The 26,891-nt window shown below is 43.1% G+C and overlaps 2 protein-coding genes across 5 annotated transcripts; one reads left to right on the top strand and one right to left on the bottom strand.

The window, feature by feature from the left end:
• The first annotated feature begins 533 nt into the window (after positions 1-533).
• LOC117230339 lies at positions 534-26,448 on the top strand. 4 transcript variants are annotated; one of them, XM_033487667.1, is made up of 8 exons: positions 534-1,380; positions 12,260-12,349; positions 19,175-19,340; positions 19,524-19,671; positions 19,745-19,827; positions 20,028-20,181; positions 20,302-20,578; positions 20,844-22,190. In XM_033487667.1, the coding sequence occupies exons 3-7, from the start codon at positions 19,287-19,289 to the stop codon at positions 20,505-20,507; spliced, it is 645 nt and encodes a 214-aa protein (XP_033343558.1). In that variant the 5' UTR covers positions 534-1,380; positions 12,260-12,349; positions 19,175-19,286; the 3' UTR covers positions 20,508-20,578; positions 20,844-22,190. The 4 variants fall into 4 exon arrangements, with proteins under 4 accessions (XP_033343558.1, XP_033343569.1, XP_033343589.1 ...); XM_033487678.1 differs by lacking the exon at positions 12,260-12,349; XM_033487698.1 differs by lacking the exons at positions 534-1,380; positions 12,260-12,349 and having other exon boundaries at positions 18,907-19,340; positions 20,849-22,190.
• Positions 7,978-18,768, bottom strand: LOC117230324 (probable ATP-dependent RNA helicase CG8611). Its single transcript, XM_033487629.1, has 9 exons — positions 18,518-18,768; positions 17,592-18,452; positions 17,255-17,521; positions 16,964-17,184; positions 16,205-16,862; positions 15,898-16,128; positions 13,236-13,578; positions 10,354-10,555; positions 7,978-8,441 (listed from the first exon to the last, which is right to left on the bottom strand). Exons 1-9 carry the CDS (start codon positions 18,575-18,577, stop codon positions 8,303-8,305), a joined length of 2,982 nt encoding a protein of 993 aa, XP_033343520.1. The 5' UTR covers positions 18,578-18,768; the 3' UTR covers positions 7,978-8,302.
• Positions 26,449-26,891: the final 443 nt, after the last annotated feature.

The following is a 26,891-nucleotide window of genomic DNA, read 5'->3' on the forward strand; positions in this document are numbered from 1 at the left end:
TCAGCCTGTGTGCGCTGTACACACACCCTACCGACTAGAGCGCGAACCGTTCTTCTTCCAATTATTATCGAACAGCGCAGTCTCGCGGATTTAGAATCTATTATCGATGGACCGATCGAATTCCACGATGCGCGAACGCCGACCTAACTTTATCCCGCGCCTGTCGGTGTCCCGTCTTTTCTACCATAGAAAATAACGGTGAAACGGTGCGAACGTTAAAATCGAAAAAGAAATCTTTTCTCTGCTTTACCGCTCGTTTAATCCAGATACGTATCTTTCCTACGAATTAATTATGGAAACACTTCCGGCGCAGCGAAAGCGGAAGTAGCGTGTAAAAGAAAGTCTAATCAGTGTAATGTATGTACGAACAATTCCACGTATAATTTTTTTTCTATGAATATCTATATCGGACTGTCGCAAGTATGTATTTCTTTTCTTTTTAATTAAAATGATTTACGATATCCAATTATGATAAATATCAACGCGGTATATTCAGTGATTAGTAAGAACCGTTTTGACTCGCCGAGTAGAACGTAACCTAACTTTTTTGTCAACGTTCAATTCGCCGCGCAATGTTCGCATCGTACCCGATTAATTAATCAAGTGTTTTCGCGGCGTGACACGTTTCTACCTGAGATTCTCGTATATCTCGTTTGTGCCTCCGTAATTAACGCGTTGAATTGTTCCCTATGATGCGATACGGAAACGGGAATATGTGTTAGTGCGATTGTAACGCGGCAGCTCGTGACTCGCGTCGATCGTATGCAAATCCAAATATAATCTGGCAGAGCCGGTGACAACGAGTAACGGTCGAGAAACCTTAGGTGATCCGAGGCGATCGAATTTCGAAATCGACACGACAACATCGCATAATGGCCATGCAGTTACAGGTGTGTCCAATCGTGATCGTTTCACTTTTTATTACTCGTGCCTCGAAGGTACAACGAACCGTGTTGCACCGTTCCTCGAATTAACTTGGACGCAGCAGAAAATTATATCGATGAGATGTCATTCTCACTTGGTTCGACAATAATATTTATCAATGAATGAAATAATCCATCTGACCTTTTTTATCGGAGTAATCGCAAGTAATTAGAAACGGTATAAATAGCAATAACGAAGTAGGAAACCTCGAAAAGTTTTATCATTCTATCCGATCGAGAGTTACAAGAGCGTTTGATGGAATTGCCAACGACGCTGTAGAACGTTCAATTGACCATCTGTCGACATGTGTGTGTTTGCGTGTCTCGTTTGAAAAGAAGCAATGAGAAGTCACGTAAGGACCGAGGAGGAATAAAAATACCTTCTAACGACAAACGTAGGAAGCGGAAAATTCAACGCCATTTTACGCACGCCGAGATCCGTAACCGAGATTACGCGGTAAGTTATAACGATCTTATCTTTTATAACTATGTTTCATAATGCCTCTGAAATCGCCTTTAATATGGTATGATAGCAGTTAATAGATGTAGAAATAACGATACACATATAATTAAACGCGAAGAAACGTATGTTTGAAGGAATTTGAAATACAGATAAGTTTCTGTTTTAATAATTTCGATCTGAAGAAACTGTTTAAATTTGCATCAGAATGTATTTAAGTGCATTACAAATACGTAAATACGTAGAAACGTAGAACCCGGCCCGAGGGCACTGCGGTCGGCAAGTATCTTGTAATCTGTTTATCGTGTTCGCCCAGTTGCTTTCATGATGTCGATACTCCAAATTAACGTTTTATTGCGGCTGCGAAGGATATTCGTTACCACTCGGAGGGAGCTCGCGTGTCGTTAATACCAAGATCCAGGATGTACGTTTAAAAGTGGAGCAATTAAGGATACAAGGCAACACAATCCCTTGCTGTAATTTTCTCATTCTTGAAATCCACGTTATTCTCTGTAATTACTTAAGAAATGGAAATGCTCGTCGTTCACCAGTGACACTGAAATGTTTAATGCATTTGAGATTTGCAGAGAAGCGGCGTAGGATGAAGCAAGAGGGAAGTAGGAACAAATTCATTAGACTCGTCGATAATTGCGAGGGAAATACCATCCGAAACTTCTCACGATAGAATCTTTAATGCCATCCCAAGCACTTTCTTACCGAATAATTTAACAAGCCGAAGCACCTTTAATCACGAAGTTTTTCCTCCAACGTCCAGGGGTTTCCCTGCCCCTTTCTCCGCCTTTCTTTTTCCTTCGTTCGTTCGTCGAGTCTGCAATAATTTCCTCTTTCAAACGAGCAACGCGAAGGGTGGGGGAAGATAGCGAAAAAACGTGGAAGAGAACACAGTAGTTGTTTAAAAGAGGTTCAAAGCGACTGACGAACAAATTACCGGGAAGTTTACCAATCCCGCACGCTTCTGCCCCTCCTCTTACTCTTTCTTTTTCTCTCTTTATCTCTCTTCTCGGCTCACCCTTCCCCGACTTCGTTGTACTCGTCTTTTTTATATATTAATCCCACCGCAACGACGCGCTGATAATCTTGGAAAGGGCTGTTTTAAATTGGCTCCTTTGACGCGATACGCCGCGCGATGAGTTTCATATCGGAATAATTTTCGAGTATCCCTCCCCACCCCTTCCCTCTTCCCGTCGTTTCCTTTTTCCTTCTTTTTTCAAACCGCCGTTTTTACCGCGAGGCGTCGACCAGCAGCAACATCATCGATTCGCTAAACGTCACACTGTCGATACTCCTTGCAATTTGTCGGCAACGATGTTCTCTCGCCAATACGATCCTGTACTAGTCTCCGTAGTTGTCGTCTTTCCATTCTTTCGTTTTTTCTTTCGTTCGTTGGTCGTAGGGAAGGAGAGATGATATTTTCGTTATTTAAATTCGAATTTTTAAATTGCCGACCAGTTCGGCGATAGTGATTTGTCATTGTTCATCATCGTGCATCGTTTGCAGGACATTAATCACCGGTGAGAAGGGATTGCAAAGTTAAGCGCAACATTGATGCGTCCGTGAAACAAAAGAAACAGGCGTAGCTGAGCGGCATGATGAATCCACCGGTAGCCAATTAAGTCCCAGGAGTGTCGTTAAACTACTACATACTCGTTAACGTTAAAATGTCGCTCAGCGAATAGGCAGGATGGTTTAAAACGAGGAAACGGACGTGAAAAATGACAATTACCGTGCGTTGCAGCGTTATCCCGTCAGGAAACTGGCAGGAGTCGCGAGACGACGAAACTGTTACATAAAATTTCGCAAAACGTATGTTTGCGACAGTGAGTTTCTAACGATTTCGTCGGCGCTCAAACCGTGTGAAGCGTTGGCAGAGAAAAAAGGAAAAAACTAGCGTAAACGACGAGGTATAAAACGAAAGAGCGAATTGTTGTCGCGGTGATGCGCGACGTCGCGTTTTATTGTGACATTATCGAACGCCTAGTTTTCGAAGCGTATGCCGTACGCTCCGGGCATTATTATTATTATATTCGGATCGTAACTAGAATAATTCGAAACGAGGAAACGGACGTGAAAAACGACAATTATCGTGTAACATAACAACACGGCATCAGGAAGCTATCGAGATTCGTGCAATAATGAAATTATTACATAAAACCACTCGGACCGTGTATTCGCGACGATGAAACGCCAACCGGGGTTCCTGTTCGTACATTCGTGCACGGAATGTCCTATCTTTGTTAACTTTCCTACGTAGCTCAAACTCTCTACAGGACGGTTTTATTTTCTTCTTTTAATCGATGCATATAATTATCGATGCTTATCGATGGGCAAAAGGGACTGGTCATAAGCGGACGAAAAGAATAAGCATCGTTGTACTCAAAGCGTAAGTAAGCGTTCATACGACTAAATTACAATTTCAATTTGGTGTATTACACGGCAACGGGAAGCTGTTCCAGGAAACGGTAACTTATAATTTTCTCAGATCTTGATCATCAAATTAAGGCCATCGTTACGTGTGGAGGCTACAACGGCAGACATAAATACCGAAGATCGCGTCTAATCAGCGCATTGTTTCCCGAACGTTCGAGTCTCGTTTTAGCGCGCACCGACAGCCGGTAGGCGAGCTAAATGCGCAGAAGGCTTTTTAATTCGCGTCTAAACAGTCGACCGATTCCGCGGCGAGAAAAGAAAGTCGCCTTGACGACGGGTTTCTTCTATACAGGCGGATATTTAAAATGCGAGGAAATGAAATTGCCTAGGTGAAGCTCGCGCGCTCGTTTGAGAACCGGGAAGATGGTAAAATAAAGTAATTGTTGCTATTACCGGGCGACGATGCTCGTGTTGGTAAATTGCAGGTGTACATGCATATACATTATGTATAACACGCCGCGCGTTGATGCAGCTGTAGGTGTGCACCGAGGATTCTCTCTCTTCTGCGCGGCTTGTGAGAATCCGGGCAATTACGTGGCTTCGCTCGCTACGGAATATCTGGCTTGTTTATAACGAATTAATTTAGATGTCTTAATTGCCATCGGTTAATTGTTGTGGAACACGGAGCGCGAATATCGCGGCGGATCGTCGCTTCAAAGACACCCGGAATTCGCGAAATGGGATTGCGTTGCTTTCACCGAGTTCCACGCTTCCGCTCTGCGCGATCGTTCATTAAACTCCGCCTGCATGGCTTACTTTTCGTCCAAATATTTCTAATTGGCGAACGCCGCTACTTTTTCCAATCTTTGCCTTTTCCGATTTGTACTTTAACGTGTGCAAAACACCTTCTAAAGAATCACTCGAATAGTGTTTGCATTAAGTCTGTAGAAATATGACGCGTTGCCCGATGCTGTAATTATATTAATTAAAAGCTAACGGAATCCACGGTACGTGGCAGGGGTTAAAGGAGTCGAGATCTATTAAAATTACTTACAAGGTACGTTAAATTTTGTAAATTCCTTGGTCATTAGCGACTCGAGGAAATGATAAACTTAAATGCGTACGCGTCGGCGATTACAAACGCACATTATTCTCGCTTTCCTCCTGGGAAAGTTAAGGCATCGAGCGTGTTAATTATAATGAACGTTAAGTAACCGGTGTATACGGGCGCTATTATCGTTTGTACCGAGGCAACAAAATCGCGCAGTCCTGCATCACATCGGGGAAAGCAGTTTACAGCTTGTTACTTATCGCGATGAAGTGCACTAATGCGGTAATGCACGAGAAATCCTATCGACCGGCAAATCTACCATGAATTGAACATAACGATGTTCGAAACGGTACAATGCAACATCGTAATACATTTTTCGCAACTTTTCGCTTACACGATTTTTCGCCGTTATGCGTTTTCCGTTTTTTTCCCCCCTTCCAATCGAGTCGACCAAAGACGACGAAAAACTTAATTCTCTATTAGAATTCTGTTTACTAACGCAACGTGTAGAATCTCCGTAACGCGTCGGAGAAGATAATCTAAAGTGTCGAATAGAGACGTAGAGAGTGTATAGAGGGAACGTTGAGTAACCGGATCGCAGTTTAGTTTAACCCAAGGATTCGAGTATACACAGTGAGTGCAGTTGCAATGTATCCATATCGTATAGACGAGGAAATAACGAGGGAAGAGTAGAGCTATTGCAGGTAACGTGCAACTATTGCTACCGCCGCCTGGCCGAGGCAATGGCTCCTTCACACGACAGGCCAATAAAACGTTTCCATGGGATATGAGCAGCCTGCAAAATGCTAATCGCCTTGATTCCGACGCATTTTCGAACGGATTTCACTTGCCGCTCTTGAGGAAATAATTCTCTCGTCTTCCTGCCGTCACGAAAGAATTCTCTCTTCATTGTGTCGAGGCGAGAGAGTGCACTGCATCGCTGACATAAATCGCGTTATTCGTGAAACTTAATTGCACCGTTATCGGAATAATTAGAGCAACAATTACATATCTACGTACACGGTTGAATTATTAACATGGTTCGCCCGATACACGAACGATCGCGCCAGCTTTTTCTTTCTTTCCTTCTTTTCCTTTCGGAGCGTCGATCAAACGTCTCGATATCTTTCGATGCACGCGATAACAACGTACTTATTACGAAAAATATGCTACACTAGCGAGAGGGATCGTCGAACCGGTGTCCGAACATCGACGATCATCTCCTCGATATATATTATCCTTAATTCCGAGCGTGAAATCACAAAACATACTTTTCATCGTCAAATAGTTTTGTCACGTGAACGATAGGCTCGCGTGAGACACACGTGATATTTCCCGTGGAACAGCTGCGATAATTCGATAGTAGAATCGTGCGACACGTGTCGCGTATTCTCGAAATAACGTAACGATTGAAAGTATCCAATTAAAATCGAACTTCGACGCCTTTTAAACGAATTCTTTCGTAAACCGTATTTTGCAATCTGTTGCAGAACGGTGCGCGTTGATTTCGATGTTGGCGTAATTCAAAAGCAGCCAACGAAATACCAGATGTAACGACTGGTAATAACGAACACGGTCTGCGGTGTAAACGATTCGAAAAAATCGTTAACTGGCCGGAAATCGGTAATCGCCCGGAATAATCGGTTCCTTTTATATCTGCTTACGTTTTTTCAGTGGCGCATTAGTCGCGGACACGCATTTTTCTACGTAAAAACGAAACACGAGGGTGGATACGCGGCTCGTCCCCGTGCAGTCGGCTCTTTTCTTTATCGTTTTTTTTTCTCCCCTCTTTTTTTTTCCATCTCCTTCCCTCCTCCCTTTTCTGTCATATTAATCGGACTCAAGCTGCGCATATCCTCCGGTAATGAGAATTACACCCTTTCTTCGGCTTTCCTTTTTATTCGTTCGAAGCAATCTACGATTACTTCTTCGTCCACGAAACCCATTCGACGAATGAACAAACGGGATATCCTAATCGTACGGTTCATTATGAGCGTGTGCACGCTCGCGATGACTATGACTGATGCTAAGCCACGACGAATTGCGATGCACATTACGAATAAATATCGCACTCTTTGCCCCGTCTCGTCTAATGTGCCCGCTCACAGATTGCTACTTGGGTGGGTTTCGAAAAGGCATCGGGACGAGAGCGAGGGACATTACGTTTAATTAAATTTCACCGTGTCATGCGACGCTTACTGTTCTTTCGACGATGAAAAACACTTTATTCGGCACGCGGACAATCGTTAAGGCAAATGAATCTGCTCGAAGTTCGAAGGAACGGGCCGAACGACACGATGGGTCGGCTCACGACCATCTGCTTGATTTTTCGAAAATATGCGGTCACGCGGAATAAAAATCGCTGTTCGGTGATTATTCCTCGTCGCGGGTAAATCGACCAACGAACTTTGCACGCGAAGACCGAATAAATTTCTATTTCGTGACGCAGCCGCCACTTGGAAATCGGCTGCCGAGTAGAATCGCGAATGCAATACCGAACGCTGAATCGAACTTTCGAATGAAAAATTCGCGAATGTCGCCATCGCAACGATTAATCGGCAAGGTTGACCGATTAATGGAAAGTCGAAATCTATCAGAGAAAATCGCAATTCCGAACGCCGATGCCGGCAGGAGAGGCAATTCAGGCGATTCCGAGCACGCCATCTATCTTCCAGCGCGTTGGTAGCGAAGAAAGAAGGCATAATTAAATTAAATTAAGCCCGGCTGAGCTCTCGGCCTCCACCCCTTCTCTTCTTCAACGTTGTTCCCCTCCGCTTCTTCGTTGTCCTACCAGCGGCGATAGTCGACGCCGCCTTTATTTGCAAGCAATTTGCGCTCGCGGATCGCGCTGCAAAAAATCTGAAAATAATGCTGCCGTATTAATCATATCCCTCCGCCCTTATTCCTCCCCTTCCTCTTTCGGTTCTGTCTCCCCCTTTTATTCTGCGTTCGTCTGCATACCGACATACTTACGCCTCGTCCTCGCATATTTACGACCAAAAAACACCACATCCGCGCACACTCGGCGTAGCGCAATTTAGTGCACTGTTTACTATGCTCTGCGAGTATACGATACGACGAACTGTGCAAGGAGCGAGGAATTTCGTTGAAATTATTTAATTACTTCATTTGGGAAGAGAGGTAGACGAGGAACGTAACGCGCAAGCTTCGTAAGCCGAGTTTATTCCTTCCGTAATATTCACACATTTGGTATCTTTATATCATACGTGATATCGAACGAGATCATATTTCTATATACAAGACAATCGATCTGTGCAACCATGTACCTACGGATACGTACATCGCATGGTATAACGGAATAAGCAAGCAGCAGCTTCGATAAAATGAGGAAAGTGCGAGTAACCTGATTTTCCGGTTAACCGTGCGCTTAAAGGAAGGCAGTGTATTTACATGAGAGGTGGGAATCACGATAACGAAATCGCATTTTGTTCGATAGTAGTCGAGGTGATAATGCGTAGCTCAGGATTTCTTTGGCTTCTTCACGGGCTCGAGGCCGCTGTCGTACTCGGAGGTGTTAAGCATTCTGACTCTCTTCAGCAACCCCATCTTCGGTTCGTCACCTTGACGCTTCTGCTTCTTTGCCGGCTCCCCGTCGAGCCTGAAAACGCAGAGACGCTCCTTAATCGTCGCATTAGGGCTAACCCGCAATTTTCGGTAATTCGACGTAAACGACATGTGGCGAGGACAGAGCGAGGTAATCGAAAATCGACAAAAAAGCGGACTCGCATTAAAAACCGGCAATACACCCCCTGGTCCGCTGGCGTGCCAGGGAATTTCGGCCAACTGCCGTGCCGAATTTCACGTTCGTCACTAAGTTTTTCCCGGTCGATCCGTTTTATTCGCCTAATCTTCGGCGGCGGCTAATGCTGCGCCACAAAAGAACCATCGAAATCAGAAAGAAAACGGAATCGTTCTTTTCTACGGAAGCATCCGATACGACGATGTGTCCGCAAAAATCTGCAACCTCGCCAAAAACAACCGTTCCCTTCGATTCGCCTCTCCAAGACGAACGTTTCCTAAAGCGTTTCCTTCTCGCGTATCCTATGATCCATCGTGGAAAAGATGGTGTTTAGACGTGTTCACGGGCGCACATGGTGACACGTATACCGTGGCGTGAGTCGGTAAATATATATAGAGAAACGCACACAACAACAGGCGTAATCGCACCCACAGAGGCGTACACCATGGGTCTCTCGATCCATTGGAGCGTCAGCTCGGTGCCCGCCTTTCACCCATTAAAACGAACTTGTTCTCTCTCTACGGGTGGAGGGCACCCGTCGGTTACCCGTTGTGTGCATCGAAAGCACGCCCATTCAAATCGCATTAAACAAGTTAGTGCTTAATGTCTGCCCCAAAGAAAGCGGCATGGTGCGTGTCACTAACGAAACGTCGATATACATCTCGATAGGTAAATACCCTTTGGAGCGAGCGACAGGCGGTTACTGTGTAAGTTCTACGATTAGAACTATAAGACGAAATAGCCAAATATAGGAGACATAAATGAGAGTGGAAAGGCCGGATTTATTCGAAACGGTCGTCGCGTTGTACAGCGAAAGAGTAATTTAGCGTTACGGTTCACGCGCCGTCTTATCGGCCGATAGTCGTGATCGACGAAACGCGACCTCCTCGCGCCGGAAAAAATACCGCACGTTGAAGAAATAACGAGCGATGGCCAGAAAATCAGAGTGACGTTGCGGGTGAGAGTTTTCCATAAAGAGGGAGAAGATTAGAGACGGGGACAGGAGAAGCAGAGAGTGAAGGGAGGCTCGTGCTCGTCCCGTGGTTTCCGTAAATGGCGCAGCCAGGGCCGGAAGTAGCGGTCGCATCAGTCTGTTTAATAGCCGTATTGTATAATTATGAACAATGGAGAGATATAGTCAGAGAGAGAGAGAGAGAGAACGGGAGAAGCCTGGAGAAGGGCAGAAGCCAGCCGAATGCCATGTGAAATGCATACCCGGAGAGATAGACGGAGACGCGGTTAGAGAGAACGAGAGCCAACCGACGTCAGATAGAGAGAAACGAAGGGAAACCGAGAGAGATAGGGAACAACGAGGATGAGCACGACGAGAGCCGTATGGCTTATGGTTGCCAGCCACCGTACACCATGTCCGCCCGTTCGTCGTACATGACGAATGACACAAAGCGACAGTTTTGACGTATCTAACCTCTCTAGGAACCACGAGCTGTCCTCCCGCTACGTTTGCGTGTACTATCTGTTAACACACGTGGTTGCGTTTGTTAGTTATTGTCGTGAGAGGGAAAGAGAGGGAGAGATGGAGAGAGGGGTGCACCGCAGTTAACACGCTAAGCCACGCATGAATCCGTCATTAATACTGCGAGCGAGCTCGTCTCCGTGATTGTCTACCTCAAACATCGACCAACCGGTCACCCGGCAGTCTGTCTCGTCTGTTCCTCTTTGAAATCGAATAAGAATCCGTTCGGATTATCGTATCGTATCGAATAAGATGACGTAACGATAAAGACATCGCAAAATAAAATCGAGTACTTACTTCTCGTTCGTGAGCCTGTTGTTATGCTGTTGCTTCGAGCTGTCTTTCTCGTGCAGTCTTTTCCCTATTCCACCGATTCGCTGCGGAGTTTCCCTTAGAGCAAAACTCTTTGCGTAGTGACCCAAATGGGCGGTTCGTCGATCGAAGATCTCCCGCATGTCGCGTGGGTAGCTAGAGTAGAAACGTATCCACGAGGTGTACGCTGAAAATCAACCAGATTCCAGATTACTCGCGCGTTTGATCGCAGCTGATCGTGCGACGTTACAAGCTCTAATAACGTTCGACGAGCAACGCGAACAAAATCTCGAGAATCGTCGCGAACTGCTTTAAGAATTGCGTGGATCCCGTCCACGTGTAAATGAGGCCACGTGCACTGTAACTCGGATGTTAATCATTGACTGCGCGCCCTTATTAATCGAGCTTCCATTAAGTTCCACGGGGGGCAGGCAGCGCACGCGATTCTATGGGGTGTGTGGCCCGCGGTGTGCTATTAAGAGGCATTAACGGGGGTCGAGTCAAGTGCTGTGGCTAATAGTCATCCCCCTTATTACCTCTTAACTTCGCCAGCTTCCGCGAGCGGGTGAGAAACTCGGGGGTTCGCCGATCCTGAGAGAACTTGACATGTGCCAGTGTTACTGTCACTCCGTGCGAAAAATCTACCGTGAAGTGCTTCTCTGTCCGCTCTTTTGACGGATCGGCATGCTTCAGCTTCTCCCCCTCGATCAAATTCATCCCAGTCGAAAGCTACGATTATCGATGTCAAAGAATATCTGCGAGTTCGTTGTTTCTTTCCGATGTGTTTCCGAGCGCATATCAAATTTGTTTGTCGAACCGATATCGTACGTGAAAATTAAAACGTAAGATCTAGTAAAAAGAACTTGGACGACTATTTCTGTCAGGAAAACTTAAGCGTCTTTAATTCCGATAATTCACCACGTAGACCTTATGTCTTGACATTTTCCGGCTTGATTTCCGTCTGCCTTCTATCCCGACTCGACGCTTCCGTACATAAGAAACTTGCAAAGATCTTTCTCTCGTGGCCCGGTGTCGACGTTGAAAAGGGAGAAATGTTTTTCTCCATTTAGCACATAAATCACCCGCGGGGGTGGTATCTAGCCGAGAAGGCAGAGAGAACGCGAGTAGGGGATGCAAGAGTGGGCCGGGTGGGGTGGCATTGTTCCTAAGTGATGTAACTGCGTCTTATTGTATTTGTATCCTGTATCGCATTGTTAAGAGTCTCTCGCCACAAAGCGTAAGTGGTTTTGGCGGAAGCCACATTCAGTGGTTGGATTGTGTGGGCCACCCCCATGCGAAAGGCGTGCAAGTGGTCTACACTAGATTCGATCTAACTTGTTGTGTACCATTTATCCACTTCCTCTTAGTAGAAAGAATTTTGTAAAAAATATATAGGGGATAAACATTCGTAATTCCTTTATTTCGGAAAATTGAATTACGTTTTTCGTTCAAAAAAATATTTGCTATATATCGTTTCATTGGTAATAAGTCTATAACACAAACGCGAAGAAACGTAAATGGGCAGATGATGGTATAAATTTTCATAGAATTTAATAAAGATGGAAAAGTATCGGAATCGTTTACCAAAGTTACACTGAAACGGTTATAGCTAAGGACTGGTATAAAGGACGACACATATACACGAGCTGGAGTGGATGAATCTCTTTGATTGGTGGTAGTGGTCGAAGGCCAGGGGGTTGTTCTATAGAGTTGTATTCACTATTGAGGGCTGTTCGGCTCTATTGGGGCGATAATGTTACGAATTAGCAAGATTTCCACTTCTATGCGCTCTGCCAGGATGCTACATTGCTCGCGAATTAAATTCTGGACTTAGAAAAGAACGAAAGATATCGTTACGAAGTGTTTGATACTTTTTCTTTTTCTTTTTTAGATATTGCTTCGTCATCGTTATGATTTTTCAAGGTGTTGTAAAAAAAAAGAAAAGAATCACGGTATCGTCTGAAAGGTTTCCGATTTCAAGGTACGTACAACTAAATCAAATTTGTGTTCATCTCTTGCTTTCACGGCCTTTCTCTGTTTCTTTGTAACGGCACAACCTCGTGGAAAGCGCAGCGTCGAATTATCAACGACAATTAATCTATCAATCACCCGAGGCACGTAGAGGCACGGTCAAGTGGTTAACTGTGTACCGTCACTCAAATCTGGAGGCGGCTAAGCGCTCAAAAACCGTGGCTAACCTTCGTGTAAAGCCACGCTTGACGTGATACAACTACGAAATTCAAAAACCTCTTAGAAAGATTTATGGCCTTTATTTTTCGTTTTGGAATCGATCACCCTCGAACGGCGAGAACACTACCGACACTATCGACTGTGTCTCTCTGCCATCGCAAATCGTACTTTACAGCTGGCTCGTAATATTCGAGCATAAGGATAAATATTCCCTCCGAATGAAACTCGAATCGTCGCGTTCTAATGGATTTATTATCGCAACAAATAAATTTTTCGGCTTAACGACTCTAATAGGGGAACCATGACACAGCAAACAAGATCATCGCTCCCATCATCCAGAGAGTATGTAAATATCCAAGTGGCCGACGAAAACCGAGACGGAGCAAAGGCTCTGTAACGCGGTCGTGTAAGGGTTGCTTTATATGCGAGTAGGGTGCCCGCTGGAATTGGCTTACTGTCCCCCAAAGTCAGCTCGCTTTCGTTCCGATCCAACTGAATCGAAGTGCGTGCTTCCTCATCCTTCGCTAAATTTCCTGAGTACTTTGTGTCTCATCATGGCAGAGGTTAAAATCGGATTAAGCGTAAAACCGTAAAGCCGACTCCACTTTCTATCGAGCTCTTACCTCCGTGCATACATCTATCACCCATCTACGTTAGCGTATTTAGAGCAGACTTACCTTTGCACGCTCTTTCCCGCAATTTCGTATCTTCCAACACCATAGTTTCGAACTCATTCTGAAGCCCGATCGCTGCGTTGTGAACGGAAGAATGTTTCGACAGGGGAGTCAGTAGGTTGTTTAAAATATCGTCCATGATCTCTTGCCTGATTCTGATACGCCTAGACTCGAGCATTCGGACAAATTCAATTTCTGGCGGGGTTAAAAAGATAGTGGCCGAACCGGAAGAACCAGCTCGCGCGGTTCTACCGATTCGATGCACGTAATCCCTGGCAGACGTCGGTCCTGTGTATTGAATCACACAGTCCACCTTTGGTAGATCCAATCCTCGAGCTGCAACATCCTAAATAAGGAGAATCGAACGTGTACATTTGAAATTAAAAGTATACTTATGGAAAACTTGAAGAGAGAAAAGTTGTGCCGTGGCCGATGATTCGGACATGTTGTTCTTCGATAATAATCCAAGAGGCGAGAGCAAGGACCGAGAGAGCGTGCGATCTGCCGGTACAAATGTCTTACAAACCGTGCCGATTTCTCGTTTTGTACGAAGGTGAATGCGCGCGGCTGGCAGCGAGCGCCCGCTGTGAAACCCCAACAGCGAACGTTTGAGCACGGCCCTGATTTCCTTGCGTTCGGTTAACCAATGATTTACCGAACGGAGCACATCGAGTTTCTGCTTGACGACCCTGGAGACTAATCCCGGACCACCAGTGGGGGGCGTCGTAGCCCCGAAAATTCTTTCGCGGCACGATACGGATGTGTCTGTCTTCTTCCTTTTTATATCTTTTTATCGAATTAATTCGACGCCAACCTACGACGCAACGGTCCAGGCGCCGGGGTGAAGGAAAACGAGAAAGAAGTTAGCCCTATCGAAATAAAATACTGATCCTGACGGCGAACCGTGTTTTATCGGCGCGATTTTGTTTCATCCGTTTCTTCACGCTGATTATGGTATTATTTTTCCACAATAAACTTATTCTATACAAATATATTATACTAAATGATCGACTATTTTCCCGAGAAGGAATATTTCAAGATCGTCGTAATTGATCGGCGGGTATAAACAAGTCCGATTAGAACTCGACCGAAAGATAGTCTGATAAAGTGAAATCGGCCGAGGACGCCCACGTATCTTTAGATGAAACAAGCACCGCAGCTGCCACCGGTGCGATATAATGTAACGAAAACAGGGACGAGGAGCGATCGATGGCAGCGATTAAGACAAACGATCGTTTAGGAGAGAGGCCGCGATCGTGGCTCGGAGGATCGAGAACGGATCGTCCGCTCAAAACATCTCACTCGGACCATAGATCACCTCGTGGATCCGGATTCACCACCGCTGAGAGCCGCGGAACATTCCATCCGCGGGGGCTCTCGTGAGTTTTCAACGTGGAAATTAATAATGCTGCCATAGAATCTTCGTTCAAGTGACGCTGTAAAATGTGGGCGGCTGCCATCGTTGTTCAGGCACTCTGCGATCAACGTTTGTACCTTTCGAAAGTAAAGCGCCAAAATTTTAACGAAGACGAAAACACCGGCACAAACGTTTCGTGATGTCCGTTTTCCCTTAAACGTTCTTTGCTTTATTTATTCGATAATCTTAATAGCAATTAATCGGTTTATATAGAGACTAATGAAGAAGGTAGAAAGAATAATGACAAGCTGTAACGAGTTACCGTGAAACACGTGTTGAATCAACGATGCATTCGCCTGATTAAAAGAAATTAATCTTTGCTGTGAGTAATGTGTAACACTGTTGCGTGTCGTGGATCATGAATTTTAAAATTCGTGCATTCCGCTGGACTTTGATGGTCTCTTCCTTTTTCTTCGTTCAAGTGGCGCTTTAAATTCATGTTAACCGACGAGGAAGAAAATTGCAAAGCGAACGATAATGAATTTAATTATTACTACTGCATTTTTAACGATATTTATCGGGCGTCAGGATCGATCACTTTCACCACTAATTAAAATGATAAAGCAGTTGTCATGGAGTCACGATATAACAGAAAGTTGATTCACTAAATCGATACACGATTAATTTGATTCGTCTAATACGATGGTAATTAGTAAAGGAAAGAAAGTTGTCTATCGGTCGTAAACCGTTGCATCGCGTTATTCTTCGAAATAACACGTAGGAAACGCCTTTCAAGCCAATGCTCGCATTCCAGAATTAGAATTTTTCGTGAGTATCAGTATCAGCACCGACGGCTTTCCCGATGAAATCTCTCTATCAGGATAAGCATTATTAATGCGAGCATTCGTTATTTAAATGTAGAAAACAATTAAAGAAAGGGCTAGCAGATAACGGACAAACAATCATAATTATACTCGTTACGAAGGCCTCATGTGCGCGCATAATTTTTAACCTCCGGGCACAGCGTGGGTCCAGAGATATTAAATTCTGCTCCGAAAGAATAAGCCACGGGGTAATTTACCGCTGGGGGAGTGCCGTTGGCGTCTCTAGCTTTTCTTCTACTCTTTCCTTCTCCGTTTCTCTCATTTGCCACTGTTTTGTAATAATTTTTGTTCTCACAGAGGAGTTTCGCTGTTTTCATAAAATGATCTCGTGACTCTATTTTACTTTAGGCTAATGGGTAAGCTTTCACGAAATCATTGAAAATTTCCAAGCTATTAACTATTAGATGCATAAAACGTTACTTACCGTGCAGAGTAGAACGCCACTTTTCGCCTGTCTGAAAGTTTTGAATACTTCGGTTCGTTCCTTTTGAGTCATGCTACCGTGTAATTTGAAGAATTCCACATCGACCAAAGGATCAGAATCGTCGTCATCTTCGTCGATGGGTTTAGTTAGTACAGACGATAAGATCTCCGTGTGATAATCAACCATATCTTGCGTGGCCATAAATATCAGTATTTTATGTTGACCGTGGCTCTATTAATAGTACAAGCAAGCTTATAAAATTTTAAGTACGAAAAAATAGTATTGTAGTTTCATGTAGAAAATCTACCTGACACTTTCCCGCGATATAAGCACTTAAAGTCACCATTCTCAGTTTTGGAGGTGTGACGATATAACTTTGATTCACGCTTTGTGGAACTACTAAATCTTCGTTAAGCTCGTTTGCATCACCACCGGTTGTTTCCAAATTTTCTTTAGCAGCATCGATGAAAACAGGATGATCCATAGCAAGGCCTGCCAATTTTTCTACCGCCTGTGTCAAGGTCGCGGAAAGTAAAATCGTCTGCCTTCTCGACTCGTCCCCACTATGATTATCATCTTCTTTGAGTTGCGTCTTATCTTCCAGGGTATCAAACTCCTTCTTTTCCACAAAGTCTGAACAAGCTTTCTGCCTATCTGATTTTTTCGATTTAACGTAAGGCTCGCATTGGTCGGAATCATCGTCACTGCTAGAATGATACACTTGTTTTCGTTTAGTATTGTCGACAATATCATCGTCCTCAGATTCTACATCTATACCCTTGTTCGATTCAACCAATAAGTTATCCTTTTGCTTATCGTTTCGAGATTCTTCTAAATCAGCACTATTTTCCAAGTGCTCAAGATCTTCATCCGTAAAAACTTTCTTTATATTTTGACGCAACATTTTCATGGCATCGTATCCTGTGTTTTGACTTGGGAGTGAAACCTTCAAAGCACTTACTATACTGAAATGGTATTGTATTATAAAAATATTAACATTAGTTTTTTTTTTATTTTACTTCTATTTTTATTTTTATATATTTTTTGCTACGGATAAAGAACATACCCAGAGATATCTTTCTCGTACCCCATGTCAAACATTCTATCAGCCTCGTCTAAAACGAAGTATTTAACATCGCTCAATTTTAAAGCCGTCGTTCGTTTTATATGATCTAGTAATCTACCCGGTGTACCGACTAAAATATTGCATCCCTTTCTCAGTCTAGCTTTTTCTGCTTTTCTTTTTTCACCACCTGCTAGATATCCTGGTACGATCCACGTAAATGGCTAAACACGTTGGAAAATGAATGGAAATGTACTCAAGTGATCGATAAATAATTAATAATGCAGCACTTACTTTTATTAATTTCAGAAAGCACTCGTAAGTTTGTAGTGCTAATTCCCTAGTTGGCACAACTATAAGAGCTTTCAAACCACTATTTCTACTTAATTTTGGTCTAATTTTATGTAAACACTCAACTATAGGCAAAGCATATGCTAATGTCTTCCCAGAACCAGTTTGTGATCTAACTAGAATATCTTTCCCTGAAAATATCTGGGGAATTGCTTTCTGCTGCACTATAGTCATTTTAGTGATATGCATATTTTGCTCCAAGTTAGATATCTGATAAAATGTTTCATAATTATTAAAATATATATTGTTATATCAGATATACCATTTCTACGATACTAACCATGAAAGGATGAATTTTAAGATCGGTAAAGGTTGTCCCTGTAAATATAGGCTCGTTTATCGGTTTTACTAATCTTTGTCCAATGTTTGGTATATCTGGGTTATGCCCAAATAAGGAAGATATCTTTCCAACAGGTTTATGAGAGACATTTGTATTTTTATTATCTCCTACATTGCTATTGTTATCAGTTTTAGACTTTTCTAGCTGTTTTTTCTTTTTTTTCTTGCCAAGATTTATCTTTTCTGGTAAATCAGAAGGTTTTTTGGATTCTTCTTTAAATTCCTCTTTAGCTTTCTTTTTTGATATATCATTTTCATCTGGTTCTCTTGTCTTTAACGAATCGAACAAACTAGTTTCTTTAACTTCAGATTCTGGTCGTTTTGAAAATATGCTAGACAATGTCTTCTTAGTATTTGTATCTGTAACGTTTCTCTTTCTTGCTAACAAAGTTTTACCAAAATTTTCTTTGGTAACTTTAGTGAATGAAATAACAGGGACATCAGAATCTTCATTCACTTTGTTGTTCAAAGAGTCACTTATTTCTATATCATTTTTATATTCTTTTGTAGGCTCTTTAGATATGTCTTGTTGCGACTGCTTCTGTTTAATATTTACTTGTGACTTAGTCTTTAATTTATTTTGTACAACAGAAGACTGATTTTTATTAGGTGTATTAGTTCCCTTTAATTTCAGTGCAACAATTGCTCCTAAAGACTTTTGTTTAATTCTTTTTTTAGTCGTACTATTTTCTCTAACGGATACTTTTTTTGACTCATTATTGTTTTGAACTTTACTTTTAGTTACCTCATTTTTTGTCTGCCTCATTAAACTAAGGACAGAATCATCTTCTGTCCCTATTTTCTATTGAAAAATTACAATTCTCCATGAAAATAACAATTTAACAACATTTTTAACCTTTCACTTACCTTTTTATCAACAGGTTTTGCACATATATTCAAAGAAATATCCATATCTTGTATAGTCATTTGGAACTGTTATTCTTTTAATGTACACTTTCAAAAAGAACAACGCGCACGTCTATAATTATTGATTAACAAACACAATATGTATTAAAAAACGTGGAACTAACCTAAAAGCACATGTCAGGCACACATTTACGTTCGACTAGTTTAGACACTGAGCATGCGCAGATCGTTGCGCGCGGCTGGCTTCGAGGCTACTGTCGAAAATACAGTCTTCTTTCGATCTGTGATTAAATCCACGTTAGAAATATAATAAACATTATTTTTTGAGAAGCTTATATTATTGTCAACACATGTGGGTTTTGTAGATATACGTTTCTGAGTGAAATAATAACATTTTTCTATAATGATCGCTATATCACGTAAAAATTATCAAATATATACACCAATGCAATATTTTCTCCTTATTGCGAAATTAATTATTATCGATTAGAAGTATTATCGATTACTATTGATAATAATTATTCGAGCGTAGATTTATGAAGAAATAATCAGAGGAATTAGTAGATGGATCGAATTGCTATAAGAATTGAATTTTGTAGTTTTAAAATTTAAGCGCGTATTTACTTGTGGACATTTGTGTTTACATTTTTTACGAAGGATCAGTCAAGTGTCGTTTGACGTAGTAACGAAAACAGTGATCATTCCTGCTGGTTCGAGCATTTCGCATTCGTAGTTCATCGTATCAAGACGTTAACAATTCGACAAGAACATGTACTGTATCGGACTAGCGTTGATCACAAGGATCATCAGCACCTACACCATGGTAAGTGACAGACAATCCGTCACTTAAACCGGTTTTGAACACTTGGTACGGTAACGGAAAATATTGTTAAATTACTGTTTAGACTTGTTTCTATCGATGACGAATATTATCGTTACTACGTTATATATTCTATTTCTATATCTTTTTCCTACTATGTTATCTATTCATTTTGCATTTTTCTAGTCGCTGTCAATACTTATGATAAATCTGTTGATGAGCAGATATTTTTCGAAAACAACGGACGAAGGATTCTTTAATTCCGTCGAAAATTGGGGTATACTTGGTTTTAATTGGTTGCAAGTTTTGAAAAACTTGCAAATAAGGTATAAAGGTGGGTACAATGACGAACGCATAGATTTATTCGAAAAATATCATGACACTAATGTAGAACTTGAATTTCTTAGCACAAACAGCCGTGATTTTCTTCCTTGTATACATAGTATCGTTTTTACTGGCCAGTGCGTATCTCGCCTTGGGATCAATTTCCGTAAGTATATATTTAGCTGGTTAATGTTTCTCGATAAGTTCGAAATACAATGCGTAAATGACCAAAGACAACAGGCGTTGTAGTCGTGTATTGAAAGTGAATCGATCGTAGACTTCTTTATTTGAAGAACGTATTTTCGGCACGTAGCAACCTTGCTTAAACTCGCTAACGATCTTGCTAACTTCGGTCTACGTTCACAGAGGAAACCTAAGTGCGCCGTGCCTTGGATTTATTTGCAAGTGATTAGCATAATAGATCAGTCTGTAGCGTTGTCTATTCATCTGACGCACGAACAGCAATATGATGTTTACGATAAATCAATATGGTACATTCCACTGTGCAGTGTCTATCTAGGTGAGTATGTTAAAATTATATAACTCACCGATAGAGAGTATGTCTAATTAGACTGTACTTGTCGATCGAGTTCTTTCTTCCGTATGAATGATTGACAAAGTTTACGTTTTGTTCATTCAGTATTTTCTGCGTGCATATGGATGATTGTGTATAATGCTCGGAAAGAATGGATCGAGGAACAACGGAATCATACAGATTTACCACTAACTTCAACCACATCGACGATGCAATCGAACAATGGCGGCGGATTAAAATCACCATCGTTCCTCTCGCAGAATTTTTTGATGTTCGATTCACCGAGACCATCTCCGATATTATCCAAATAGCTAATACACGCAAACTTGTGGACTCTTTGGACTTTGTCCCTATGTTGCACTTTCCAACAAGAAAAAACCAGGTAAAACGTACAGTAATTAATTGCTTACGCGTTGCAAGTTCATTTAACATTCGTATGTTTATTCATGGTTTCAAACTCCTAACCTGAACTTCTTAGCATTAAAATCAATGACTGCTTTCAAGTTTTATCATTTTTTGCGATACACGTAGTACGTACATAATTCGTTCTATAGAGAGACGCGTATAGATATCATTTTTATGTTTCTTTTTCCTCCCTTTTTTCTTTTTTTTTTTTTTTTTTTCTTTCAAAACATTTCCATTTCTAGAAAAGATTCGAATCTTAAGTCCGCGTAATAACCATTGATCACTCGCAACTAATGGAATGTGCGGAGAGCAGGCAAACTACCAGAATACGATGAATCTCGGTCCCGTAACTGGGAAAATGTATAATAATGCGGGTAACTCGATAAATCAGTCCGGGGATGCGACTAATAGAGTGTATCAAATGCGCCCACGGCGGAGCGTAGCTGCATAGAAAATTTGAGAAATGGCCACGTTTTACGTCGAAATACTTTTAAACTTCCGGGATTTGAATCGCACGCAAGCATATTCCCCATACGAGGACCGGCGTCTTCTAGATGGAAGTCGATTTGTCCAAAAATGGTTGGAACTTTTCTCGAAACTCTCGAGAATAATGATCGAGCGTACAATAGCTGATAGAAAAAGACCCTTCTCACGATTTATTTCGGCCGTTTCACCACGTTCCTAGGCGATCATTTGCGTTCGTCGAATAGTAACGCACCAACGGGCGCAACTTTTACAATATTCTAGAATATCCTTTCACCGCGCAAATGTTTCTCAATTTCGTGTTCCTTACACGAGAGTTAGGTTAAGCTCGAAGATGTCGTCAATTTACGTGATTATCGATAACAAGATATATCCTCGACGTATAAATTGACGCTAGCAAAAACTTTCGTAAGCTTTCCGTTGAACGATACGGCTGCGAACATGAAGGACAGACACAGTGGGGTACGCGACGTGGTTGGTTGGTGGTGCTTTTAAAAAGAACTGAGCGAGCCAATTTGTAGACTGTCGCAAACTTTTAAAACACTAGTTGACAGCCGGTCCGCCCCCTCGCAACTTATACACCCTCCTCGACACTCGTCCAACCATCCAGAAGGATTCCAACCACCATTCCACGTTCCTCTCTCTCTCTCTCTCTCTCTTTCTCTCTCTTCCTCTCTCTTTCTCTCTCTTCCTCTCTCTTTCTCGTCTTTCGACTGAAGTACCTACCTACCAGTAGACGGCGAAACTCACCCCTCCGTGTCGTGGAAGCCGATGGATTGTAAAATAAAACTAACTTGGCTCTTTCGTGGATCGAGAACGAAGTACCGGCGAAATCTTATTCCCTCGAGTCTCTTTTATTTTCGCGTACCCCTTTTTTTCCACCAACCAGGGTGCAATCACGAAAAAGAACTCGACGAAGAGTAGATATGTACCACGAAGGAGTCGTGCTTATTCGAAAAAACGAAGAGGTCTTGATCTGAGATTAAATCAATTGAAGATCGTATTTGCGGCTGTTACTTCCTTAAAATATTTCTTGTAAATTTGTATGATACTTAGTACTGAAATAAGTCTGAAATAAACGGGTACTTGTAAGCTGGCACGTAAAACAATAGCTGTTATTATTTCCAGAAGAACTTGTTCTTTAAATATTTGCGAAATGCAAACTTTCGTCGAATGTCATTCCCGAAGAAAATACCTTCTCACGGAATGACGTGCTGTTTACTACACTTCTTTAATATCTGCGCGCAACTTGGAATACTTTTACGAGTATCCAAGGATTAAGGAGAAGGGTAATCACACGCATGGTGTATATAAAGGGTGGTGCGACGTAATTAATCTTCTTGTATGACACTTTAGCTGGTTACGGGGCAGAGCTTGCCAGAAGCCAGAACACAACATCCCACTTAAGCTCGACGCCCAGAAAACAATTAATACGAAATTGATTAATAATTATTGCGTCCCAGTTTCGGTTCCCTTGTCGTGCTTTCCAGTCTTGCTAGTCACCGAACCGTGAAAAAACAAATTTTTCAGGTTCTTCGATTTCCTACGAGAACACTTCACCTGATCAATATTCCATAAAGACCGTTTACGGTATCAAACTATGTTCTAAAGTCGATCCCTTTCGGTGTTTTGGCAAATAGATTCGATCGTCTCGAACTAGGAGAAAATCGAACCTTAAAGCGTCTGGTTCGACGGAATGGTCGGTACGCGTAGCCGTTCCACTCCTTTTGTGACATTTATTTGTTCGTCGCCAAAAACGGACAGTCGATTTGGCATTACTTTTCCAGACAGACAGATTTTATTGATCTGCCGCGTTCGCTCTCTCCCGAACGTGAGCTGGAAAGAGAGAGCGAAAAGACGAACACCACGGGCGCGAAAGAGACGATGATAGAACGGCGGAACTGAACGCCCCATAAAGCTAACCAATGCTAATACTTCGCATCTCCGCAGTGGCGTCCTTTCGCGACCGTGTATCTCGTAGCTCATCTGTTTGCTCGCACGGTTTGGAAAACACGCTGCGACGCCGCTGTCCTGGACCGGAATCAGCAATAAACGCGTAACCGAGCCTAATTCGTAATGTTGGCTCAGTCATTGTGGCCCATTGTGAATTCTCTTCCCCTGTTATTCAGGGGCCACGAGTATAATGCTGGGGTTATCGCAGGAAACTGCCAGTAACGACAGTAAGAGGCATGTAGGTACTCTTGCGAACACGCTTTACCCGTTTGCTCCTCGATATTTCTTTGCGGCTTAATATCGGATGCATCGTTTCTATGAAACCATGGTATTTCGACCAACATCCTACGGTCTTAAAAATTAAATAACTCTTTTGGATGCTCCGTTGTGCGTCAAACTTACAAATTTCAGCCAGTGTTAATAAGACGAAGAGGGGGGAAAAATGGGGGATGGGAAATCACGTGCATCATGACCGAAAACTTAATTTGCCAAGAATCGTACGCGAATATCGGCGAAACGTCTTAGCATGTGAATAAGAGGATACCTATCGCCGGCCTCTTACTTGGTACGATTCTTTTTCTCTTCTTCCCTCGCTAGTGGAAAATGCAAGGCTACTGAAACGCAGACCGATGACCGTTTCTGCTCGAGAAACGGACACAGAAGGGAGTAATCACATTACTTTCGAATTTCTTTGCGTCGTAACGGGGGTGGCACGTGTCCGTGCTTTTTTTTTCTTTTCTAAGGAGAGGCGGATGGACAGCGGGAAGCGAGGAAATAAATTTGTGAACACGATGGACGGTAGGGCACAATAGCTGCGTTTAATACTACATTAAACACGATACAGAACGATCTACCCCGTGACCACTGTGACAAAGTTTCCTGGACAATGCGTCACGATGACTGTATTAGTGGGCGAGGGATGGAAATCTGTAGGCACGTGTACGGAATGCTCGTCGACCTCGTGTGTGTACGTTGATCCTCGTGTCATATACGAATTTCATTTGCAAACCGTAATTTTAAACAGGCTCTTTGTCATGCAGGTGTTATTTAACGAAGAAACCTGATTTTCTTTCAAGTACAAGCGGCCATTACAGTCCAGATACGCGATATTTCATTTCGTACTGTATCGCCAGGTTAAGCTAGATTACTAGAGCCATTATCCTTGGAAGAAAGAACGGGTGGAAACGAGTTCCTTCGATCGACTTCCGACGTTCTCAACGAGGTTTCCACGTTCCCGCACGTGTGTTCGGCTACGTGAAGCGATCGAACGCTACCTCGTTACCGCGCCACGTAATTGATAATTGGTAATTATCGACAACTGGCCGAAAGATATGGCCTCGCTACTACGTGTCTTCGTGGTTCGACTCATCTATCTATGAGTCGATAGATCTCGGATATTGCTTTGAAATATCTGAGCTGTATGATAATGACGAAGTCAAATGTGGAAACTTTCCACCGACATTCATTCAATCTTAGAGGAACATAAATTTCTTTTCTCGTGAAGAGAAGACGTAACGTCGTATTGTAGGTTACTCGAAAATCGAAGATCGATCTTCGTACAAAGGGTAGATCGATAACGAGGGACAGGACGAGGGGAACGGTGTCCGGTTATCTGGTCGGTCGATTCAAAGTGGCGGAAGCGAGCGAGGGGTGGTGGGCGGAATGAGCCGGTTTTTCGAGAATGGCTGCTGTAGGTGTCGAAGGGACACGGGGCTCGAACGAGGCCGCAATTAGGCGGTCCCGGGGTCGACGAGCAACGACGAGGTCGGGCATTATGCAAAGCAGATTTTAAATTTAGATGTGGCCCACCGTGCCCACACACCTCTACACATACCTCTGTGGCAAAGAGGCGCGCGACTGTACGCAGTTTCGACTACAGAAGGAGTATGGTCACACGGACGGTCGAAGACACGCGAGCGGGGCGGTTGTGCAAAGCGTGGGTCGCGTCGTGCTCGACAAATTAGCGCGTTTTAAATCCAATCTAAGCCGAAAGGGGAGGGAATCGTTATGGACGGCGACGGAGGGAGGAGGCCAGCAGCTCGAGGGATACTCGACGAGCTGTTTTGCATTGCTGGCTGGCGCGCGCGCGCCCAACATTTGAGGTGTAAAATATTAAATCCAGGCGCCTCCGCCATATCGCCTACGTCCTCGAAAGAGAGGAGGAGGAGGAGGAGGAGGAGGAGGAAGAGGAGGAAGAGGAGGTGGTGGAGCAGGCGGATGGAAACGGTACGCGGATAGGGGTGCACGATGTGCAGAGAAGGAGGGCGAGAGGTGGTGAAGGGGGTCGAGAAGGGGTCCGTTGCTTGATGGGGGAGGATATGGCGAGGGTGGCTCTGCGGCGCGCACTCAGCGAGTTTACATTTAAATGTAAAAGTGCCGAGTGCTGCTAGGCGAAAGCTGCTGTTTTGCATTCGAAAGCTCATGATTGCCTCTGAGCTTTGCTTTTGACGTCGAGGGTTTCTCGGTGCCGACGGACGACGAGAGGCCGGTTCGCTGTCGGAGCTACGAGTTCTCTCGTTTCGAACAGATGGAACGAGCTTAGAGCTTCCGGAAAAATTCGCACAAACGGAATCGGCGATTATTTCGAACCGGTTCTGCTTTCGAAGCGAATGCACCAATTAATCACGCCGCGTGTCATCTTCGTCTCGCGACCATCAACAAAACTCAAAGTCCCTCTGATCGTCATTAATATATTAATCGACTGCTCGTTAAACTTGAAATAATCGTGTCGCGCCAGTCAACCCGTTAAATGAATCGACGGCTAATTAACAGCGACCACCTAGCGAGCATCTCTGTTGGGTGGGGAATTCGATAAACTTTGAAATTCTTCTCTCGTATCCAATGTTGCGCTACTCTCTCCTCTCTCGTTCTACATAATCCGATCATATCTTCCCTTTTTGACAAGTTTCTTTCTCTTTTTTATTTCTTTTCTCTCTTTTTTTTTTTTTTTTTAGAGGAAATGTCTCGGTTCTCTTTCGAACGTGGATAGATATATGCCGACGAATGCACCTACACGCACGCACGCACGATTTATTTCCGGGCTCTAATCAATTCTCGGAACGGAACGACAGACACACGAGGTTACGAGCTAGGCCGCTGTTATTCTTCTAATATGTATGTTTCTTATGAGCGGCGGTAAAAGGGCTCCGTGCAATTTCCTATGATAGATCGAGTCCCGCGGACAAGTTCCATTACGGCCAGCCTCTGAATTATTGAACTGGCAATTCCCTGGCGACACGCGGGACACCCTGCATCAAAGTGTCAACGGGCTCATTAAGCCTCCAAATCAAGTGAACTAACGCGTTAACTGTTCTACCCTTGAACTTCTTGATAAACGAATTAATAAATTTGCTGTTCCGTTTGGAAATTTATTATCCACTGCTCGAATAAAAATATATCATCTTTCCTGTATTTCTCGAGTCTTAATAGAGAGAGCATCCCGTTTTAATTAGAAACATAGAAATACAATTTCGTCTATTATCTTCTTAGAGTTTACGTTTCAAAAGTGGTGTATACGTGGGTTTCATAACGAGGAATCAAAAATATTTAAAACCATGAAATGGTACACCGAACGATCGAGGTATAACGTTACACGAAACGAGATTTGCTCGCTCTTTTCAAGTTTCCTTTTACGGTCCGAGAGAAGCGAGCATTTGCATTCTGGCTGATAGATCGGAAAACAGAAGATGGCCGATAAAGATTAAATCTATTTGTAATCCCTTGAAATAGGACCTGTTACTGCAAACTGCGGTATCTGTGCGCGCGATCACCGACACGGAGAGTAAAAGAGAGAGGAAGGCTCGATCAGTATCTGAGATCGCCCTTCTAGTCCATATGCTGGGTTAATAAGAACC

The sequence above is a fragment of the Bombus vosnesenskii genome, unplaced genomic scaffold, assembly GCF_011952255.1.
Source record: "Bombus vosnesenskii isolate JDL3184/JDL3185 unplaced genomic scaffold, Bvos_JDL3184-5_v1.1 scf7180000013262, whole genome shotgun sequence".
Lineage (NCBI taxonomy): Eukaryota > Metazoa > Arthropoda > Insecta > Hymenoptera > Apidae > Bombus > Bombus vosnesenskii.